Below are 21878 nucleotides of genomic sequence, written 5' to 3'. Positions count from 1 at the left end.
ATCCTCCGGGGGTCACCCCAGTAATCAGCATTCACCGATCTTCAAGCATGACACTTCTTTTCGGAAGGATTATTACGGATTTTGCGCCTAGGCCGCGGGAGCGGCCTTCTTGCGCAGCGGCTCTCTAGCACCCCCCAGCTATTTACATCTTTTTAGGCACTCCTCACGCTTGCCTTCGGGTAAAGAGAAAGTTGCACTGGAGAATTTTCCCCGCTCTTGCTTTTGGGCAAAGGTAGGGTAAAGGGCTGTGGCCATTCCTGGCAAACAGAGGGGTGGCGGAGGCACACTCTACTCCTTTCCCTTGGGCATGATGGGGGGTACATATTATTAAGTTCCTTCCCCCATTGGACAAACTGAGGTAGCATAGAATTCTCCATGTGTGTGATGCTCCTACATTTTCTTGCACCAGGTCTGGAGTACACTATTTGGGCCTCAACCACCACGCCAAAACACTAGTAGAAGACACTTCATCCAGCACCTTTCTCCACTCCACACACTACAAATGGAAGAATTACTTAATCAACTAGAAAGCATCTTGAGGCCTAGGCAACAAGAGTTCTCTAAAACTGGTACAATATATTAGGACAGTAGATGTTACTGAAAAGCCAGATAGCAGCTGAAAATGCTTAAAAATTATGAAAAATCTTTGAGAGTACATGAGCGAAAAGGCGAAACATTGTCAATTGTATCACAGTGCTGTACATTCTGTTGCAGTATCTGCTCTGCATTGCTTTCACTAATGCTTGGCAGCTGTATTTGACTTATGGTGATCACTCTAGCTGTTAACATCTGGTGCCAGTTATTTGTTAGCTGCAGGGTGGTTCAGTTAGATGAACGCCAGCTGCTGAAGTCTGTGGGTGTGCGTGAGGTTGCTAATCGGAATTGTGGTCAGACTTTCTTAGCCTTGTAAACTTTCAAGGTTGGTAATTTGAGTACCACTGAACAGGATACCAGAAATACTTATTTCCAATGTTTAAAACAGAAGTACTGTATGAAGTGTTATATAAAACAAGTTCGTTTTACTGGCTTTTAAATGTCGATACCAATGGACTGGGAGGTTTCACAACCACAGTCCCCCTTGGGGCCGTAGTGGCCACATAAAACGTAGCTTATTGTGACATCAGTACCTAGGAAGTGACCGGGGGTTGATAGAGTTGTTCGTGACCATGGTTTACCTTTTTCGGTCACACATCATAATTCATGTCTCTGAAACTCTGAACTCTTGAGGGTGGGGGAATACATAAAATACAATGATATATATTTAATTTAAAGCAGATTTCTTGCACCATTCTTTCCTGTGCGATAGTTGGCATTGCCCCCAGCAATAAAGATAGTAGTGAAATTAATCACATTTTTAGTCGAACAGCTTTTTTGGAGCTAGCACACAAACGGACTACACACTACGACACGATAAGAAACTTTATTAAATCATAAATGGAAAAACAGTTTAATATTTACATTTGGAAATACAGTTTACTTTTTGGGTCTGGACTTTGAAGCGGCTTTAGCTGTCTCTCCATACTATTGGTTTAAAAAAAAAAATCGTACCAACTAGAGTGGCATAGAGGGGCGTTTGGCAAGCAGCACTGTTTAATTCCTACTTGTTGGTTCCCGTGCGGAGCACCAGCACTTATTTTTGAGGGCCAGCAATGCCTCAAGCGTTTACTGCGAGCAAAAGACACATATGGGAAAGACTGAGGAAGAGAAAAACGAAAAAGCGTCACAAAGGGGAAAAGCAGAAAGCTGCAAGAGTGAGCTGAAGTGGCAGAGGGTGGCTTTAAATGGATTGAAGAGGCCCGAGATGGCTTCAGGATTACGCTGCCAAAGTATTCTGTGTTTTCACATTTAATTGCAGCAGCCGCGTGTTTAAGAGGAGGGCTTTGGGCTCCGGCACGTTTTTATTTACAAATTAAGCACTGCTCAGCAGACTTCATCTATTGCTCTGTCTAATGATCATTTACAATTTGCTTCCTTTACCACAGCGGGCTGTGTACAGCATGTGGCAATGGGCCAGCCCGCTTTACACATTGGCTCTCTTCACTTTGAGTGACTTCACAGAGCTTGTGCACATTGTTCTCATAGGCCTAAATTAAGTTCCTCTCTGTTTAGTGACAACACTGAATCAAAGTTTGCTTTATTATAATTTTTTTATATTAACTCTGAATCCCGTTTATTAATTTTGGGTGCACTGATTATTGCTAATTTTATTTTTTTGTGTTGTAGTTGCTGTTATAAAACATTCAAGTGTCATTGTAACATTGTAGCTGCCTGTTATGTGTGTTTGGTTAGACTGGGATTTAATATTGTCTCCTTATCAAGCAATAATAATATGCATGGTGCAACTGAAAGGTTTTTTAGTAAAAAAAAAAAAAAAAAAAAAAGAAGAAAAAAAAAACTTAACTAGTAAAAGAGCAACATCAATTCATACATTTAGTTTGTTTATTGCAAACATATGTGGGTCTTGTTTAGGTGGTGGCATATTTCTTGTCTTTTGTTTTTGCATCATAGGCTTTCAATTAAAAAATAGCCATTGCACTGGCATGCCAAGGCCTGATCTATTTGCTTTGCAAATGCTTGTTGTTCAGTTTTGTTCCTCACACAAAATTTTATTTTCATTTCAGTATTTAAATAAGTTGTTCCCGCCCACTTTTCCGTGTTGAAGTAACTGTGTTCTTTTTTCATATTCTTGTTTTCCTGCAGAACCCAGCCATTCCCATACAAAAACTGCAAGATATACAAAGAGCAATGGAGCTGCTTTCTGCGTGCCAGGGTCCAGCTAAGAATCTTGACGAGGCAAGCAAACGTAAATACCAGTTTTGGGATACACAGCCTGTACCCAAACTTAGTAAGTTCATTAAAGGATGGTCAAGTAGTGACTAATACGCTACTCTTGACAATTCAGTCTGATGACCCACTTTGTACATGGATTTTTAAAATGGAAGGCATGTCCTATGGAGGTTCATTGAGGCCAGTCGAACACCTTTATAAACAATAAGCTTTCTTTAGCTTGTATTTTTAACTTGTCAAGGTTGATGGTTAGTGGATAGTGCCAAATTGTGGTCCTGTGAAGGACACGTTCCCTGTGTGACTTTATTTAATTTTGTTCTAAATGTACCTTTTTTTATATAATTTCTTCCTTAATTTAATTGCTTTTTACTGAATCCGGGAGCATCGTAATATGTATTGATCATATAAATAAATGTGCAGGCGCGGCTCGTCCCTTAGGGCAGAGGGGCCATGCGCCCCCACCTTTTGCCCCTCATGAAGAGTGCTGGTCAGCCTGAACAAAGGTCAGCCTGACACACTCTTCATGTTCCGTTTAGGGAGCCAGGAGCATACATGCTCGATTTGCGCAGACTCCTGGCTGCCTGAGCTGAACTTTGCTGGGCTGAAGAGGTCACAGCTCCTGTGGGCGTGACCTCCTCGGCTCAGCAAAGGTGCCTGGAGGACCTCCCCGTGTGGCGAGGGAAGAGTAACCCATTGACTTCGACCTGGGCGCTTCAGGTTTAACCCTTAAGCACCCAGGGCGAGTGTCAATCGGTGACACCTAGTCACAGAGTGGGGTGGGGGTCCATTCTGTGACGAAGTTGGGACTGCTGCCTTCCCTCCCAGCCAATGAGGGAAGGCAGCAGTCCCAACCCTCCTGGGACCGCCGAGGCTGGAAAAAATAAAAAGAAGAGAGAGAGAGATATCTTTTAAAATTAATGTTTGGTGCGTGCATGTTTGAATGTTGATGAGTGTTGTTAATGGACGTGCATGCATGTGTGAAAGTGCGAGTGTGCTGCCCATCCACCCCCCCCCCTTCTAAAACTGCCGGCCGCCACTGTAAATGTGACTTCCGTAGAGTAATGCAAAATCCTTGTTCATTCAGTCTTTTATTCCTGACAGTTAAAACAAAAAAAACGAGATGCCCATTCATTTGCTGTAATAATACAAAACCTGCTGAAGTAAAAGTGTACTTACAAGCGTCTTAGAATCTTATTTTTTTATCTTGACATAGAGAAACCTCAGCGTGATTATTTCATTGCTGATTCTGAATGTGGACGTGAGATAGTCATTTATGTTTTGGGCAGTTAAGTTTTTTGTGCCTGAAATATTTTGTAGTATTATTTATTTTAGATGTTTTGGAGCGCTCATGCGTAGCCTTCTGGTCAGTTCATATCACCACTGTGCCAAGTGTGCTAGCTCTATTATGTGGTTGGATTGCAGGTGAGGGAAGAGGAGTGCTGGGTTGGAAGTATTACTACTTAATTGAACCATCATCTGGCTGGGGCCAAAGTTCAGTTCCATATGGCTGGTTCTCAATAGATCATCTGTTCTTGCATGTCTGATACTTAAGAGGTGGAGTGTACTTGATAATGTCCACTATATAATGTAATGTTGTTTGACTTCGATAATGACTGTGGAACTGTCAGGCATAGAAACAAAAGATCTTGTCCTTTAGTTAGGCGAAGGGTCTTATTCGGGGCTGGCATACACAGCCTGCTTAACAATGGTGTTCTGAAGTGTAGTGATTTGTTTTGTTCTCCTTGTTCGGTTAAAGGAGTTCCTTAGTTTTGGCCTTTCTCATAAAGGTATCCCTTTGTGTGTCTATTATTTACCATTCATCTTGTGAGCATGAGCTCATTTTAGGGCTGTGGTTATATGCCAGTTTGATTAATATACCTTTGTTAGCTTTACTATGTGGTAGGGTGGTTGGTTAGGGGACAGAAACTGGGATGTAAGAAGTTTCTACTTCATTGAACCATTATCTTTACTAGGTCCAAAGTTCTGAACCATACGCTTGTTTCTCAATAGATTGTGTGAATGAGCTAACTTCATGGCTCTGGCTGTGTGTTAGATTATTACAATTGGATTTTATTTAAATATACTTTGTTCAGAGTACAAAGAATTTCGAATTTGAGCCTTGTCTCAATTAGCAGTTAGTAGAGGGACTTTTAATCTTCTGCATTGTGATGTGGTTTTGGTCTTGGATTATGTGTTTCTAAGGAGTCTCTTACTGGTTATTTCATTATTATGTTTGCATCATCACAGATTATCTGGGTAGTTCTGTGTGTTGGGCTGTTTGTTTCAGCAAGTTGTGTGTAAACAATTAAAGCCCAAAAGTGTTGAATGCCAAGAAGTAAAGTACTATGTGTGTATTTTCCCAGAAACAACAGCAGTGTGTTTGTATTGGTAACATCTTAATTACCGATTATTTGTACAGGACACTCTACTGCCTTTGCAATGTTTATACCCTTTGAAAAGTTTCTAACTGAACAACTATTACCCAACAAGCATGGCACTCAATTTGTCAATCTGGGAAATATACAAGACTGGGTTTGCAAACAAATCTTTACAGCTGAATTATATGCTTATCAGTTTTACTAACTATGACGGCTTCTCCAAGTTCCTCCTCATTTCACTTTGCCTATTTATGTTGCTAGTATTTTTTTCTTATAGTTTAATATGGTGGTTTTGTTTGCATTACCTTCATTATAGACTTCAGTCACTGTATGGGTTGATAAAATGTCAGGTTATCTTTTGCTTATCTCCTGTCACTCTTGCCTTCTTTGTTTTGGTAACATGAACTATGTTGGAGCATGCTCTTTCAAGTGCTGTATTTACGTTATGTAACAAATCCCATGTAGCCATGGGGGTAAAACTTTCCCCTTCCTTTGCCAATCTATATATGGGTTTCTTTGAAACGATACACTTATGGCAAAGTTGTCCACCAGAACTAATTCAACACATTTTATATTGGGGTAGATATATATACGATGTACTTTTGTTGTGGTCTGGTGACTCTTGACTCTCTTCATCAATTTATCCAACACCTGAATGAGAATACATACAATATTACATTTTCTAGTAAACACAGCACCACACAGGTTGACTTTCTTTACATGACATTATTTATCAATAGCAATATATGTTCTAAACTGTACAGGAAACCTAACAGCCTGCAACTCTATACTGCATGCTCAAAGTTCCCATCCTCTTTCACAAATTAAAGCCATTCCTTAGGGAGAACCTACCTGAATAAGACGAAACTGCAGTTTGGATAGCGACTTCTCAAGAGAATTACAATTGATGGAAAAGCGTTTTGTAACAAGGGGTTATCCCATTAACCGTATTACAAGGGCTAGCAATAGAATTAATAAGATAAAATGAGAAAACCTACTCACTGCATCCAATAAACAGAAATGTTGAGGGCATAGGAAACTTTCTCTCATCACTCCTTACAGTGTCCTAAGTCCTCAAATGTATAGAATTCTGCATAAACACTGGTCTTTCCCATTGCCTGACAACAACCTAAAAGAGGGCATTACAACCATACCAAGTGTTACACATAGTAGAGGCCTGCACATTACATGACCATCTGTGTCATAGCTTTCTACCACCGGATAGTACAAAAACATGGTTACCTAAACCCACTTGTGGTTCCTACAAGAGCGGTAACTGTTAAATATGTGACTATGTTATGGACAAGATTAGCACATTCCAATGCAACACTAAGGTTACATACTGAATTTCAAAATTCATTGACTGCAACACAGGCATGTAGTATTTTGTTTACTATGTGTTTGTAAACATATTTATGTTGGCAGTACTGTAAGGCCTCTAAATGAAATAATTCAAGAACATACCAGGGCTATCCGTACCAACAATAAAGACTATCCTTTTGCTACACATTACAACTATATCCAGGGACAGATAGGAATTTTAGGTATCAATGTACATGGCATAGACGCTGTTGGTATATTACCATGAGGAGGGGATAAAACACTAACCCTGAGATGTATGGAAAGTAAATGGATTGTCAAACTTAGAGCAGTAGAGGAGGGTCTCAACGTAGACAAAGGCTTACATGTGTTTCTCTAAATATGTACCTGGAACCATACATTGTTGCTTAACCAGAGGTACTATCTTTCATTTTTGGGGCGTTCTAGATACTTAGTTAGTGATACTCAATATATTTATGAGTGTACAGTCCCATTTAAGAACATAATAAGTACTGTTGAGAGAACTGTGACACAACACAAGCATTTTATGCCGAAATCTTTTGATTCTCAATAGTTGCTTACTTTGTGACATACAGTGCATTGTGACAATAATTTTATACATTAAAATACCTAATAGCACTCTATTTCTGTACATTGTCTTTATAATTGTTGTATTCTCCATTTTTTTAAATGTTCATTAATTGTATTTATCAATGTTTTTGGCTTTCTTATTTGTTCCTGAAATTTACATTAATTGTGCTCTGAAGCCACGTTGTTTTCTTACCTAAGGTTATATCTTTTATTTTTAAACATCATGGATCTCAAATCACGTAGGCCACTGTACTAATTGTAAGTAATATCCATTTACATGTATACTCTTTTCCTTAAGACAAACCAGTTACGTACAATATCATCAGGCACTATGTATGACGCTCCAAGATGGCACCCTTCCTCTTTCTCCTTGGAGTATCTCTCCTCACCGGACAAGTCAGCTCTTTGTTTTACTCTCACGCATCCCCTCGTGTACAATACCTGCATGTTTTGGCTTTTTCACATATTAACAACAGCAATCTCGACACTTTAGGCACGGACATGAGAGGTGAGTCTGCAGGTGTCTTTTCGAAGTTTTCATGGTATTGTGGGTATCACCTTGATGGTGACAACAGTAACCTGCTTTGTATCTAAGGGTTACCTCTGGTTATAATTCTGTCAACAGCATTTTCTCATTTATTATAGCTACAACTTATATTACGGGCATGACATTTTTCGCTTCCTAGACGCGAGAGTGACCTTCATATAGTTCTCTCCCATTTTTACCATTATTATCTTGATGGTGACAACAATATTTTGCCCTGTATTTAAGGGTTACCTCTGGCTATAATTCTTTTGACGGCTTCAATTTATTTATTGTAGTTATAACTCACATTACGGGCATGGCTTTATTCGGCAATGGTTTTAATACGTGAAACTGACCTTTAAACAGCTCTCTCCCTTCTTTTTGGGGATTTCTTGTGTTATCTTGATAATTTTCTCACAGTTATGCATACCCGCATTTATGAAACGTTGAACACATATGGCTGACTGTGCCTTGGATTATCATAATAGTTCTATATTATAAACCTTTCAACACCACAATCATTGGATATGCTGGCAACTTCTCTATTATATTTCGTACATGTCGTGATACATTTTTTACCTGTGCCTTTAACTTGACGTATACCACCCTAACTGTGTTATTGATAACATTTCAGTATAGGCTTATAATGGCCATTTTCTCTACAAACTCCATTGAACTTTTCCAACATTTGAACAGACGCTTTTAGGTAAGGTTCCGTTTGATGCTTATATCAATTCTAGTGGGCACCAATTTTCCCTGGTTTCGACACTTTTAATCAATCAAGGTCATGTTGGACTGATAAGTCTGATTGGAATCTGGCTTTACTATTTTTTCTTCAGATTTTCTCATCTGAACCCACTTTTTGGGTTTCATTTAACCTGGACGGTTGTGAGACTTTTCTACTTGCAATCTTGTCTAAACAGACATATCACCAAAGCAATATCCTCCCACTCTAACACCATTTAGTGAGAATAAATAAATCTGCATACTTCTAACATGTTTAAGTTTCTGATCCGGCAAACCACAACAGTGAATCAGAATTGGGAGAGTCTTGAATCATTTGGACATATTGACACTTTTAAAGACGTTGGCTGAAGGACAACAACAGCACTAAGCTAATTAAGTCCCAGCAGCAGTATGACACTTCATTGAAGCCCTGGACTCCGTTCAGTGTTGGGTAAAACAAAATCCAAATCCCGCACTTGAGGTAGGGGTGTATTTCACAACAGATGACCAGATAGCCTCCACTGGGAGAGGAGGGAGCAGGATACCAGGGCGCAATTGTGAATTTGGACTCACCTAAAGAAACAAATGCCAGAAGAACTGGGACCCTAAGGGCAATCAGGGCAAGAGAAACTCCACCATAATGGTCCATGGTACCATCCCCCTTAACCCGCACTTTAGTCATCAGTGCAATTATTGCAGGGAATCAGACATACTTGAAGATGTGTCCAAACATGGGAAACCCTAAACCAATTAATGTTAGTCTAGGAGGGGCCTACTATGGTGATAGACCCATTAGTTGATATCTCCATTTAAAATAAGTGGTAAGTATTATGAACAAAGAACTATTGACCATTTGCAGACAGTCGTACGCCCAGGATTGTGCCACTGACCCCTGTTGGCTCTGGGGCAACCATTACTTATTCTCATAGGAACACCTAAAATCACCTGACCATCCATGTTGTATTAAAACAGAGGTTCCCTTGACACTAGGCATTATACTTTTTTATGTGGAAGGCATGGCAAACTAACTACTTGAGAGGAGAGGCCACCTTTGCAGACAGAAAGACTCATCTCAAACATGATTGTAACAACATTTGCAACCATGTACAAAGAGAGGAGACAAAAGGCTGAAAGGTTCTTGTAAATAAGATCGCTGCTGCTAGAACCTGGCACTCTCATTTAAATATGGACAAATCTAGGATGTAGCACTATATTATGGGATACAAAGAGCTTGACAACGGAACCCAACCAGTGAGATTCTCTGTGAATGTCTACCAAGAGAGATCTGATTAATCATATGACTGCTGATGAAAGAGGGATTACCCAAAAACACTCCTGTTCAGTCGAATCTTCAGATCAGTTGTGTTACAGCTTGCCAGGGAACACCTGACCTAGGACAAGAAACAGCAGAGAAAACCCAGAGTGTCACTCTTATTTGTCTTGTCGACCATATATGCTGAGTGCACCAGTTACTGCAAATAGTGTCCTGAATGTCAGATAATGAACCACAGTGACATTGCCAAAGCTCACTTACAGTCGCTTCCCATTATTCGAATCCCCTTTCAGAGGATAGTGGTGGATCAAATAGGTACTTTGCAGTCATCTGGAAGAGACTAAAGCAGGGGTCTCCAGCAGGTCGATTATGAGCTCCCAGTTGATCGCGGCCTGTCTTGGAGTATGTTGTTGATTGTCACTTCATTTTTATGAAGTGCAACTGTGAAGCCAAGAAAGGTGACTGCAAGAACAATACGCAGCCTTCTCTCTCCTTAAATAAAAACAAATGTTGCTGATAAGAAAACTTATCTACAACTAATACATGCCTCCCACCCGAAAACACGGTTTAAAAATCATCACATTGAAAAATTATAGCGTCCGTGATGACAAGTGTTATTGGGATTTATTTCCTTAAAGTCACAGGCAGTAAAATATTTGGAGAGTTGCACTGTATTAAGATATTCTTTCTCTTTCATCTTTTTTTCTTGTTCTTTCTGTGTCTTCATTCTTTTTTGTTTTCATTCTTTTTCTTGCTTTTTCTCTATTTTTCGTTTTCATCTCCTTTTTTATCTTCCCTCTTCCTTTTCTATTTCTATCTTCATCTCATTTTTATTTCTGACCTTTTCTGTACATTAATTTTCCTTTTGCCTTTTTCTTTCCCTTCGTTCTGTTTTTCCCCTCTTCTTTCCATTTTGTTTGCTGTCACACAGGCTCTATCTTTCTTTGCCTTTTTCTTCTTTTCCTTCTATTGTTCTCTCCTTTCTTCCATCTCACCTTTGTTCCTTCTATCACATCTACTCTTTGTTCTTTTTTTTTTCCCCTTCCTATTTATTTTCTTTTTCCTTTTTTTTTTTTTTCTCCTTTTCTAGTATTTTGTCTTTTTTCATTCCTGCTATCATTTTCTTCTCACCTTTATTCTCGGTTTCCTTTGTTCAGTTTTCTTTCATTACTGTATTCCTTTCTTTCTATCCTTCCTTTCCTCTCCTTTCTAAATTTCTCTTTCCTTTCACACTTTCCATCATTTCTTTCTCTCCTTCCATTCCTCTCTCTTTTCGGTCCCTATTTTCTTCCTTTCTCCTTTTATTCTTCCTTTACTTCTTTTCATCATCTTTGTTCGTTATTTCACCTTTCTTTCTCGCCTTCTCCCTCAAGTTTTTTATTTCCTTCCTACCTTCTCTTTGGTTTCTCTCCCTTTTCTCTTTCTTTATCCACCTTCTTTAAAGATACTTAACTTCCTAGACCAGTCTCTTCATTTATTAATTTGTTTCATCTTTGCCTCAGGGGTATGCTTATGGGAATGGCTGCAGCAGTATGTTCACTTGTAGAGCACGATGTGCATATGCCTATTCATAATCTTAAAGCAGTGCCAGTTTCTGGACATCAACAAATGGATTTTAGCGCAATAATCCAGAAAATTAAAGTTTTTGTGGTCCTAGCACGGATTACAAGAACAGTGTCTTCCCATGTACTGCATGAATGAGCGACCCCCAAAAACATGGAGACACCTTTCACAGATGATATACAAAGAAGAGTAAAAGGACGACACTGGTTCATGTGTACCACACAGCTACGCAGTCTTTCTCCAATGGATCTTTTGCCTTTAATGCACAAGTGTTTTAAGTGTCTCAGTCATTTTTGTGCAGTTATCTAATCCATAAATCAGGCAGTAGCTTGGATTGATTTTCAATGATCAGAAGTAGCTCTCGCTATAGAAAAGGTTGGAGACCCCTGGACTATAGACATAGTCTGGAGATTGTTCACTATACCACCTGCTATCCACAGGCTGTTTGCCTCAAAGGGAAAACAGCAGATCATCCCTATGTCCGTTTGGTTTCTTTATTTGTGGGAGTAAATTTACACCAAGTAATTCTCATAGATTAAAGCACCAACATTACATTTCTGCCAATAGAACTGATTTGCAAAACACTCCATGTCTATCACATCAAAATCTTGGTGTACCACCTCGAGACTGAGGGCCTAGATAAAGGATATAATAAAACAATGACTGGATACCAGTCTTTGCTACATAGTGTTAGCCTACCACTCTTCAAACTCCAAAACACTCCAAGAGCCTCTGTTGGGTTTACTCAATTTGAACTACTGTTTTGGTGGCAGACTTGCACCATTCTCAGCAATGCACAAGAGGAGATCCTGATTTAGTACATACTATCCATCGGTGATCATCAAGGTTCCACACAGGAAGCAGCCACAGCTAGTTTACAGAAAGTACAATACCATAAAGGAAAGTAGTACAACCAATGAACTCAGAGGCAGACTCAACAGCCCAGTGAAAGGATACTGGTTCTTCTTCCCACCTCTGACCATACACCTTTGGATCTATGGCATACACTGTATGCTATTATTTAACCCACTGGAAGGGTGGCCTTAAAGATTTTGAAATCGGCGCCGGAAGCCTATTCTCAGATATACTAAATCAAACAGATAAAATGTGGGGAGAGACCAGTGAACCTCCATGTCTTGAAAGTGTCATCAATAGTTGATCCAATACAAGTAAAGCTGTGTTTCCTTGATCACAGGGATCATGGCAGGAGTTGCTTGACTATTTGAAGTACGATACAAGAACACATGTCTTCAAAAACTGTTCAGAAGCATTGGTTCCATTTTGTCTACATCCCCTTGACAAATATATAGAATAGTAAATCACATTAACACCAAGGAAGGCGTCTTTGACAATCTATTCCTGTTCTGTATACCAAAAGCAAGAATGAAGGCAGTTTGAAACGAAGTGGATACTATGTTGAATGCATACATTATTGAGTCTTCCTACACCTGTTCATCATCGCTGGCAGAACTGGTACCAAAACCAAATGGCTCTATATACTTGCTTCAGAAAGTTTAATAGTGTCTCTGAATGTGATGCCTACCCACTGCCAACTGTATATCAGCTTATCGAACATCTGGGTGAAGCAGTTTGTGACAGCAGATTTTAATGAACAAAGGGTTATTATCCGGTTCTTCTAAAGATCACTGATCAACACAAAACCCTGTTCTCCACACTCACTTAGAGGCTTGTTCCAGTTTACAGTATTACCTTTCGCCTTTCATGAGCTCACCTTCGACAGACCCTTGGTTGATTTACTGGAAGCACTTTATACGTATGATCACACCAGATCTTTGTGACAGCTGACTCTTCTCAGGGAGTGTGAGAAGTGGAAGACATTCCTGACACTTCCCCCTTTGATCATTAAGTGGGATATTATATTTGACATGGCCTGTTGAAACCAGCAACAATGCCCTTAACCATAGATGGAACATACAGGGAGTTTACGGAGTCTCAGGGCATAAAATAATTCCTAGAAAACATGTAATATTTCGCAGGGACATCTCCCTATTTAGAGTGGAGAATTGTGTGATGGATCCAGGTGTGTAAAAAGATGAGTTGCTCAGAGAGTCATTGGGTTCAGAGTGTCAGAGTCATACTGGTGTTACACATAATGTCCAGACCAAAATCGACTGCTTAGAAGTTTCCCTCCATCCAGAGACCGTGATAATTCTAAGTCCCTGCTCAAAGCAGGATGATGGGTCCTCTCTGTTGCCCGGATATCTTCAAAAACCTCTCATCCTTCCACTGGTCTCCACCACGACCTGTCAAAGGGGCAGATGGGACTGATCAGCTGTGGTGTGGAGTTGAAGAAAGGCAGTTTGTACTTGAATGGGGAGTGCTTCTATTCTTCTTTACTTGCCATCACACAGTTAGGCCTGTCTGGTCTTTGGAGTTCATCTCACAGGCTGCCAGTTAACCAGGGACGCAGAGGAGTTAGTCAGCTAGGCATGACATGTACTTGGCACTGACCTCATTCCGTCAGTCACGTCAGTCTGACCAATCTGACCCCATACTTCTTTGGGCTGACTCCCGGATGCCTTTCTGGATATCCTCTTCTGAGCTCACAAGGGCTGCTATTTACTTTTTCACTGCTGGTACGCGGGGTGGGAGGACTTAATGGGCTGAGATTAACCTGTTCAAATTTAGTAGTTTGTGCTGACCCTTGTATAAAAGTGGGGTGGTGACCCTACTTGTTATTTCCTTCTATCCACTATGCCCTTGGGTCGGCACAGGAGTGGCCCTCCCATGCTGACACTCAACACCTCACATAGTTTCACTTGTACCTTTCCTGCAATCCTTCTCCTGACCACTGTATCTCTTTGCTGGACTCTCCAGGCCTTTCTCTACAACAGTTTTCTTTGCAGTAGCAGACCTCAGCACATTTATGTTCATTAAGTTTGCATACACAACAAACCTGAGCAACAATCTACCATCAGAACCCTCTCGTCCTTCTGTCACTTGTCAGTGGCATGACGCATCATATTAAGTAAAAAAAGATATATACATACCGAGCTTGAAAGCCCCCTGACAACAACCTGTGACTTAATTGTAGCAAAACGCATCTGTAGCTGAATGAAGAACATGAACCCTAAGTTTTGTGGACACCCTGCCTCCCACATGTAGGTAGTAATTAGACATGAAAGTCGACCAACTGGCAGCACAACAAATGCCCTTCATGGAAGCAACTTTACCAGCTGCCCAAGATGTTAATACCTACCTCACTGCTGGATGTCACTTGGTTTTAACCCAAACGTTGCTTTCCCTCGTTCTCATAAACCACAATGATAGTCTGTCTGAACCACCTACTTAGGGGTGCCATTAATAGTGAAAGACCTAGACCTGCAACACCAAAAGTCACAAATAAAGATTTTTTTCTTCCTGAATAAAGCAGTTCTTCACATAAATGGATAATGCCTAACACACTTTCAATAAATGTAAAGCCTCTTCCTCTGGTGCTGGAGAAGGGTAATAAACAGATGGAATTTTAGGCAAAAATGAAGAACTTGGACACGGAGGCATTACTAGTGAAAAACATAGGCTGTAAAAACCTTTGAAAATGAGGAAGATCCAATAAGGAACTGTTGAACGTAGCACTGGTCTCCTTAGAAACAACCTCTGCAACAAATGCGATGTCAAGCTATCAATCTAATGAATGTAAGAATTCCTAAAGGCTTGTGGCTTTTGAGAATGGACACTGCTTGCTAAAGAAAACCCATCTGACAAGAAATTTGAAACCTTAGCTAGCTTAAGAGGTATCTTGCAGACACCTAGAAAGACACCAGTTACTAAAGTTTGCTAATGTCTTAAGTGTCACTACATGTCTAGATTGCTAAATATACACGGTTACTTCAGCTGAACAACCCTGATATTGTAACAATGACCTCCCAAGCTTTAGATTCGTACACCAAGACATACAAATGTAAACTTTGACAGGAACAGATATCTTAGAGTAGATGAACTGACAGAAACTATGGACGACATAGCTAACAGAGGCCCACCAACAGGATTTTCACCTGATCTTTATAAATCTTTGGAAAAATATTGGATTCAGGCGTGTTGGAGGGAAGGCATACACACCACCCCAATACCACCCCATGAATAGCTCAGTCACTGACAATGCTTCAAGAGATGAATTTGCATGTAAAAAACTGGAAGAAGGCATTGTCCAAAGTCTCGAAGAGGTCTTGCCAAGAAGTCCCAAACCTTTGTGCAGTCTGCTGAAAAACTAGGGGATGAAAAGAGAAGTCAGTGATGGGAAAGAGCACCTCAGCTGGTCCATTTGCACAATCTTCTTCCCTGGAAGTTAAACTTTATTGAGAGCAAGGAGATATGCTTCTGCCCATAGACAGATCAACTGGGTCAGAGATAATAGGAACAAGGACCCCTTTCTCACTTGGTGGTTCAAATAGGATCTGATGATGTGATACCACTTGATCCTTCAGATCCTGGTAGAAATAGCTCTATGAACCACCTTCAATTCTTTCCAATGGCATGTCATTCCCAATTCCAGGGAATCCCATCTGCCTTGAGCTACTCTGTCCTCCAAGGTTGTCCTCAGCCTCTCCCAGCAGCATCTATCACCTTTAGGGTGGGAGGGAAAAAAGGCAATCTTTTCCAGGTTATCTGGCTGACTCGGGATCCGGGTTTCTTACATTTGAGAACTTGGGCTCCCAAACACCAGAAGATGATGAACCGAAGGAAATAAGCATGGGTGATACAAAGGCAGAATTTCCCCAGTTGACAGAATATTCCCCTGCACCTTTAGACAATTTTGGGCTGGAGCTTCTGATTTCGCTAGAAGAGAACTCAGATGCAGACCCAACTTCTGTTACCTGTGGATTTCAAAACAAATCTGTCCCAGATTTGACCTGAACATTTCTTCAATGAATTGGAGATGTTGATGGGCCAACAAGCGGGATGTCTCTGAGCTTATTAAGAAACTGTGCTCTAATAGGATTTTGCAAATGAGCTGCATGTTATGAACCCTTCAAAAGAGAAGCAGCAATCAGTGGATCATCGAAATATGGAAAACTAGTATCTCCTGAGCTTGAATTCTACCCACCATTGAGTGTTGTGAAAACTCTTGTGGGCTGATGAAATCCCAAATTGCTGAACTTGAAAATGGTAGTGCTGATTTTGTGCACAAAACCACAGATATCTTTGAGAACGTCTGTGAATTGGGACATGTAGATAAACAGCCAACAGATGTCAAAAAAAGTGTCTTGTTTTAGAAACACCAAAATGTTCTCTAAAGAGAGCATTATCAATCTTTAATGAGGACAATAGATGTTCAACCTCTTCAGATCCAACACAGATCTGTATTCTCCTAATACTTTCTCTACCAGAAAAAGAATAGAGTGGCACCCTCTCCCTCCTCTCTCTGTCTCTGGTACTCTAATTGCCACCTTGCCCAGATGTTTTTGATTTCCTTGAAGCAAGGCTCTTTTATGATTTGGGCATCGAGAAGTAAAGTATGACAGATGAATTCCTCTGGTGGAGAAGAAAATGGCACTCAAAAAGCTTTGTTTCCAATGTTTATCCCCATCTGTTGGGCCCATTCTGTCCCCAAATCATGGAAAAATGTTGGGATACATCCAGCAGGTGTCTCTGAATGGTCTAGGGCATAGTAATGCTTCTGGATATGAAGGATAAGTTGCAGGTGCTGGCTGGAACAGGGGTATGTCTGTAGCAAGCCCCCTCCTCCCGATCTGGCTCTACCCTTTCCACGAAAGGACTGTTTTAGAGCCTTTATCCAGCATCCTCAGTACAAACACCCTTTAGTAGCTAAACCTCCTTCCCCAGAAGAATGAGAAGACGGGGCCATTCAGCAGACTGTTTTCTGGGAAGAATTTGACTAATTGTTGTAGATATGGGCCAAATAATTTGCATCTTGAAAACGGAAGATGCAGTATCGTTGCCTTCTGCAATGCATTTAAAGATGTATCTCAAGTGCAGTAGGGGAAACTGGTGCTGCAGCTGCTGCCCAAAATAATCAAAGGATGTGTTTAACTGAAAATACTGACTTGCTGGTCCATTATTGACAGTGTTAACACAAAATCTGTGCCTAAAACCCGAAGGTCGTTAAGGAGATATTGATTAATGTAATTTGAATATGTGTTTCGTGTCTTAGCAAAGTTCAGTGACTCATAAGCATGTGTAACTACTCTCTCACCTTATTTTTTCCATAGCATCTGATGGAAAGTCCTCGTCTCAAATTATCCACCGTTGTAGTAAACCAGTCAATTACAAGTCCACTTTGACTACTGGAGACATTTCATTGACAAACTTATGTTATGGAAATCTTTTCCAAGATCTCAGAAAGGATTTTGTCGCCACTTCCTTTCATTTATGCACCAGCACCTTCCATACGACGTAATGTAAGGGCAAACATTCAGGTTGACTACTCTTTTACTGAAAATATCCTTATCCATACCAACAGAGGTCTCAGGAAATGCCAGATGTGCTCTTACATGTCCTGACACTTCAGACTATTCAGGTCCCAGCATGAAAAACTACTGACCTCTTCCTCCTCAGGTTCCCCTTCCATGACCTCTTCTAGTATCTTTTAATTCTTAGCAACTTTGGCAGGTAGAGGTCCTTCTCTTACCACGAATGCAGGCTCCACACCCTGCTCAATCATCTTTTGAATAGTGACTAAGTTAATTTTACTTTCAGGTTGAGAAGTCTTATAAACTCGAAGCTGATTGAGGCGAGTGTTGTGTGGAGCCACTTCTGAGAGCACTTCCTCTGCTACTCCATACTCCATTCAGTCACCCTTCACACACTGTTTTGGTTCCACACAAAGAAGTTTTGTTTTTCCTTTTTAGTTGGTAGCCAAGTAGCGCAGCTGCGCAAAGTCTTGTAATACCACCATGTCTAATCCAGGCAAAGGCACCTGTCGTGACCTTAACCTGTCTAGAAGTAAATTGCTGATGAGGACCACATTAAGCTTGCATTCTGATTAAACAAAGAAGGGTAAGCAGAGGTGCCTCATATTATCTTTATGTTGCGCTGATTTCATACTCCTATATTGTGCTGCCATATTGTAACCTATTACGCTAAAGCAGGTCTTGTGGCTGCATGATCAACCTTAAACCGAGCCTGCTTCACAAAGCTCTAGAGTCAGGGCACCACAGAAAATATTTATGTAATTTTTTACGTTATGATATAGCACAATCATCGATCATTAATATAATGCCTCAAAACACCGGATAGAGAGCCGTTGTCCACAAACAGAGAAACGAAGCAGGACATGCTAATAATTTTTCCTTCTTTTAATATGAAGAGGAAGGGAAACCATGTTAAAGCCCTTGGATCATTAATAAACGACGTAAAAATATCAAGTTTATTTGCTGTTCTGCTTTGCACTGAATGACTCGTGTATTCTTTCCCCACCCCTTGTCTCGTGACAACTCTTGCTGTCCTCTTCTGCAGAAACCTGGCTTCCCCTCCATCAGGGATCCTCTTACCCCCTACCCTATGTTCCACGTCTCTTGCTCTGGCTTCCTGGGCAATGAAAGTGAATGTGAAGTGCTGCCTCTATTGGCGCCTTCCAGGTCACCTGACCTCCCAGAATGTGCCCTGCTAAAAGATAACTAGTTGGGGAGTTTGACATCTGGGCATGCACAGTAGCTCTCTTTAGACTTCCAAACTTTTGTCATTAGTTCTGTACTGCTATTTTGTTATGCACTCTTTATAGGAATAGAAGCAGTTCCATAATCTTTCATCTCTGCTCTGTAATCAGGCTTTCAGTTTTATGTTTGTTTGTGAAGTGGCTCGCACATTTTGTTTTCCTAATGAGCCATTGCTGTGATCTGGGCTTCTGAAAAATTACTAACTTTTCTTTGAAAAAACTAAAGTACCAGGAGTGGTCCGCGAAGAGGAGATGGAGTATGCAAGGGAAGAAATGCTCCTCTCATTAAAAAAAAAGTGCATTCATCATAACAGATTAATTGATAAAATTGACAAGGTGAATTTGTTGCTATGGAACATGCCCCTCCACCTCCAAATCAAGCACAACCGTAGATGAAAATTGTAAGCTGAAAAGATAAAAGTAAATGAGAATTTTTGTGATTGCTTTTCTAGCTGAATGTCCTCGTATATTGATTGTAAATAGATTGATGCAGCTCTTTTTGCCATCTGTAATGTATTGACGATATCACATGCTCCCTGAAAAAACATTTTAAAGTCTATAATAATATTCTAGGTTACTATTAAAGCAGTTGCCATCTGCTGTAGTAATCCCCTAGGTGATGATAATGATAAGGTTTTGGATATATCACAGGAGCACGTTAGTACATATACTGCTAAAATTTGATGCTAATGTTGTTTTCCTTTGTTTAAATGATAGATGAAGTTATAACTTCTCATGGTGCAATTGAACCAGATAAAGAGAATGTCCGTCAAGAGTCTTACTCTTTGCCGCAGGGTTTTATGTGGGATACTTTGGATCTGAGCAATGCTGAAGTGGTAAGTTGAACCTTTGGTTATCCTAAAACTAACAACTCCATATTTGTAATATGTAATTGTCAAGCTAGAAAGTCTGCAATGAACGTAGGTACTCAAACCTGGCTCAGTTTTGGGCTGAGAGTATTATAATGCTTGAGATTTATTTTGAATTCTGAATTGTAGGTCATTGTAGCTTAATGTGACCTTATTTTACATCGCTTGAATACAAACCGTGTTTCTTGGTTTAGGGATACCGCAGAACCATATTCCTGGGAACGCACTTTAAACTGTACACATATTTGAAAAATTACAAAGCCAAACCACCTGTTAGGAATCTCCTTCAGGCCCCACCGGGAGCAACAGGCATCAGATAGAAGTGCTTGAGCACCTTTTCATTTTGTGGAAAAATGAACAAAACAAAGTTCAGAGGGTTCTACTTCCAGTGTTCTATAGTTGCTAAAAGGACACTTAAATAACCCCATTTCCTAGAGTGTGTGATACACAGTCAGTATTGTAGTTGCAGTTGTTGTTTGGAACCAATTGTTACTACACAACGTCTACTTGCAACCCTTAAAAAGCTCCCCATTCTCCACTAATTAATTATTTTCTTGATCATTTTGGCAGTCTGTAACTACATTATTAATTATGTAGTGCAGCCATGATTTTCATATGATTTCTTTCCTACTGATTATGATCTGGCTAGTTTTCTGTGTAAATTAATAAAGTAGGTTGCTGTGTATATCTTCCATTCCCTAAGAGAGGACACAGTTTGTGAATCATATATGAAATAAGAGTATTCTTGGTTTCTTTTTATATGTCTGTAGAGTTCTTAAGTCTTGGCGGTCTCAGTTTATTATTTAATGATACATAGAAGCGACTGATGTAGAAGAATAGTGAGGCTCCTGTTTCCCTTCCTATGCACACTGTGCCTGACATGTGCAGGGCCCATTTTTCTTTTTACTTCAGGCTATCTTTCATGCTGTTCCATTGAGGATCTTGGGTGTCGGGTAACTCAATCCCACACTTTCTGCTCACTGCCTACTGAGATTTTAGAATGAACTTAAAACCACACCAACTTTCTTGTCATCACTCATCTTGTGAGGGTCACATACTCAATCATGCCATACATCTGTGGAAACTGAACTCCACAACAATTTGGTCTTTCATTGTTTTAATCCTTCTTCAGGACAGTATCTTTGCCATTATTCAGATTCTTCAAATGCCAACATTATGCACCCTGCTTTCGACATTGGCCAGAACTATGTATAATATTCCTTCTTCCTTGTTTCCTCAGGGACTTTGCTCCGTACATATTCACTTAATCAACAGTTGTTCACTATGTTGCACAAGGCCAAGCTTGCCAGCAACATTACTATAGCCCATTTCTGTACCGTCCCAATTTGGTTAGCAGGTCTCCTGTTGCCTGGCCAGGGGCAAAGATCTCAACCTAATGCAGATATGGAAGAGATGCCTAAGGTCCTGTCCAGTGCATGACCGAATATTTTGTAAATGGGTACCTTTATAACTTCTGAATAAATCTTCAAATCATGAAGTCAACATGGTAACCATGAAGCCCTATGTTGCATAATGGATATTTGAGAGACATTATGTCCTCTCAAATACTGCTTTGTAGGTTATTGGTTCTGTACTGTCTATCCAAATTTCCAAATTGTAAGATGACACTTGTAACATGTAGTGGTCCTGCTGTCTATAAAGACATTGAGGCCTATTTTCTCTTGTAACTTCATAACCATCTTTTGGAAGATTCTCATCCAGTGGTCATGACGTTAGATTATATAAATATAAAACCCAACATCTTTCCACTTCAAACCCACAAGCTGTTTTACAAAATTGGCATAACCCAGAATTTCTGCCAAAGTCAAATATTGTCCACTCTGCAAAAATCCTGCAATATTAGGAATCCCTTTATTACGTCTACCTTCATAAAGAAATGAAAACAGTGGAAGATACTGACAAAAGGACGTGTCTTACTTTGGACTTTTAATATGATTGGGAATTATCTGACCCTTTACAACTTCCTGCTCTGGGACCAAGGTCATTAACTTTAGAAACACCAGTTGATAATAAAATAAGCCATCGTCAAGAGTTGCAAGAAAGATTGCAAACTCAGCACTTCACTGATTGATTGTAAGAAGGGATATGTTAATTTACCAAGTTATTCCTCAATCATATGCCTAAACAGGAGCATATTCCACTCAATTTGGTCAAATGAATCAAAATCTCAATGAACTATGACAAATAA

At 40.1% G+C, this 21878-nt stretch overlaps 1 protein-coding gene across 1 annotated transcript in view; it reads left to right on the top strand.

Annotated features, from left to right (window-relative positions):
- NMT2 (N-myristoyltransferase 2) overlaps positions 1 to 21878 on the top strand; it is a 260791-nt gene that overhangs the window by 144447 nt on the left and 94466 nt on the right. The window contains exons 3-4 of the mRNA XM_069211591.1: positions 2701 to 2845; positions 19518 to 19636. Of these exons, the coding sequence (XP_069067692.1) occupies positions 2701 to 2845; positions 19518 to 19636 (264 nt within the window). The remainder of the gene's footprint in view (positions 1 to 2700; positions 2846 to 19517; positions 19637 to 21878) is intronic.

The sequence above is a fragment of the Pleurodeles waltl genome, chromosome 10 (assembly GCF_031143425.1).
Source record: "Pleurodeles waltl isolate 20211129_DDA chromosome 10, aPleWal1.hap1.20221129, whole genome shotgun sequence".
Classification (NCBI taxonomy): Eukaryota; Metazoa; Chordata; class Amphibia; order Caudata; family Salamandridae; genus Pleurodeles; species Pleurodeles waltl.
Note: the sequence above shows the minus strand (reverse complement) of the source record. Positions and strands in the feature narration are given on the sequence as shown.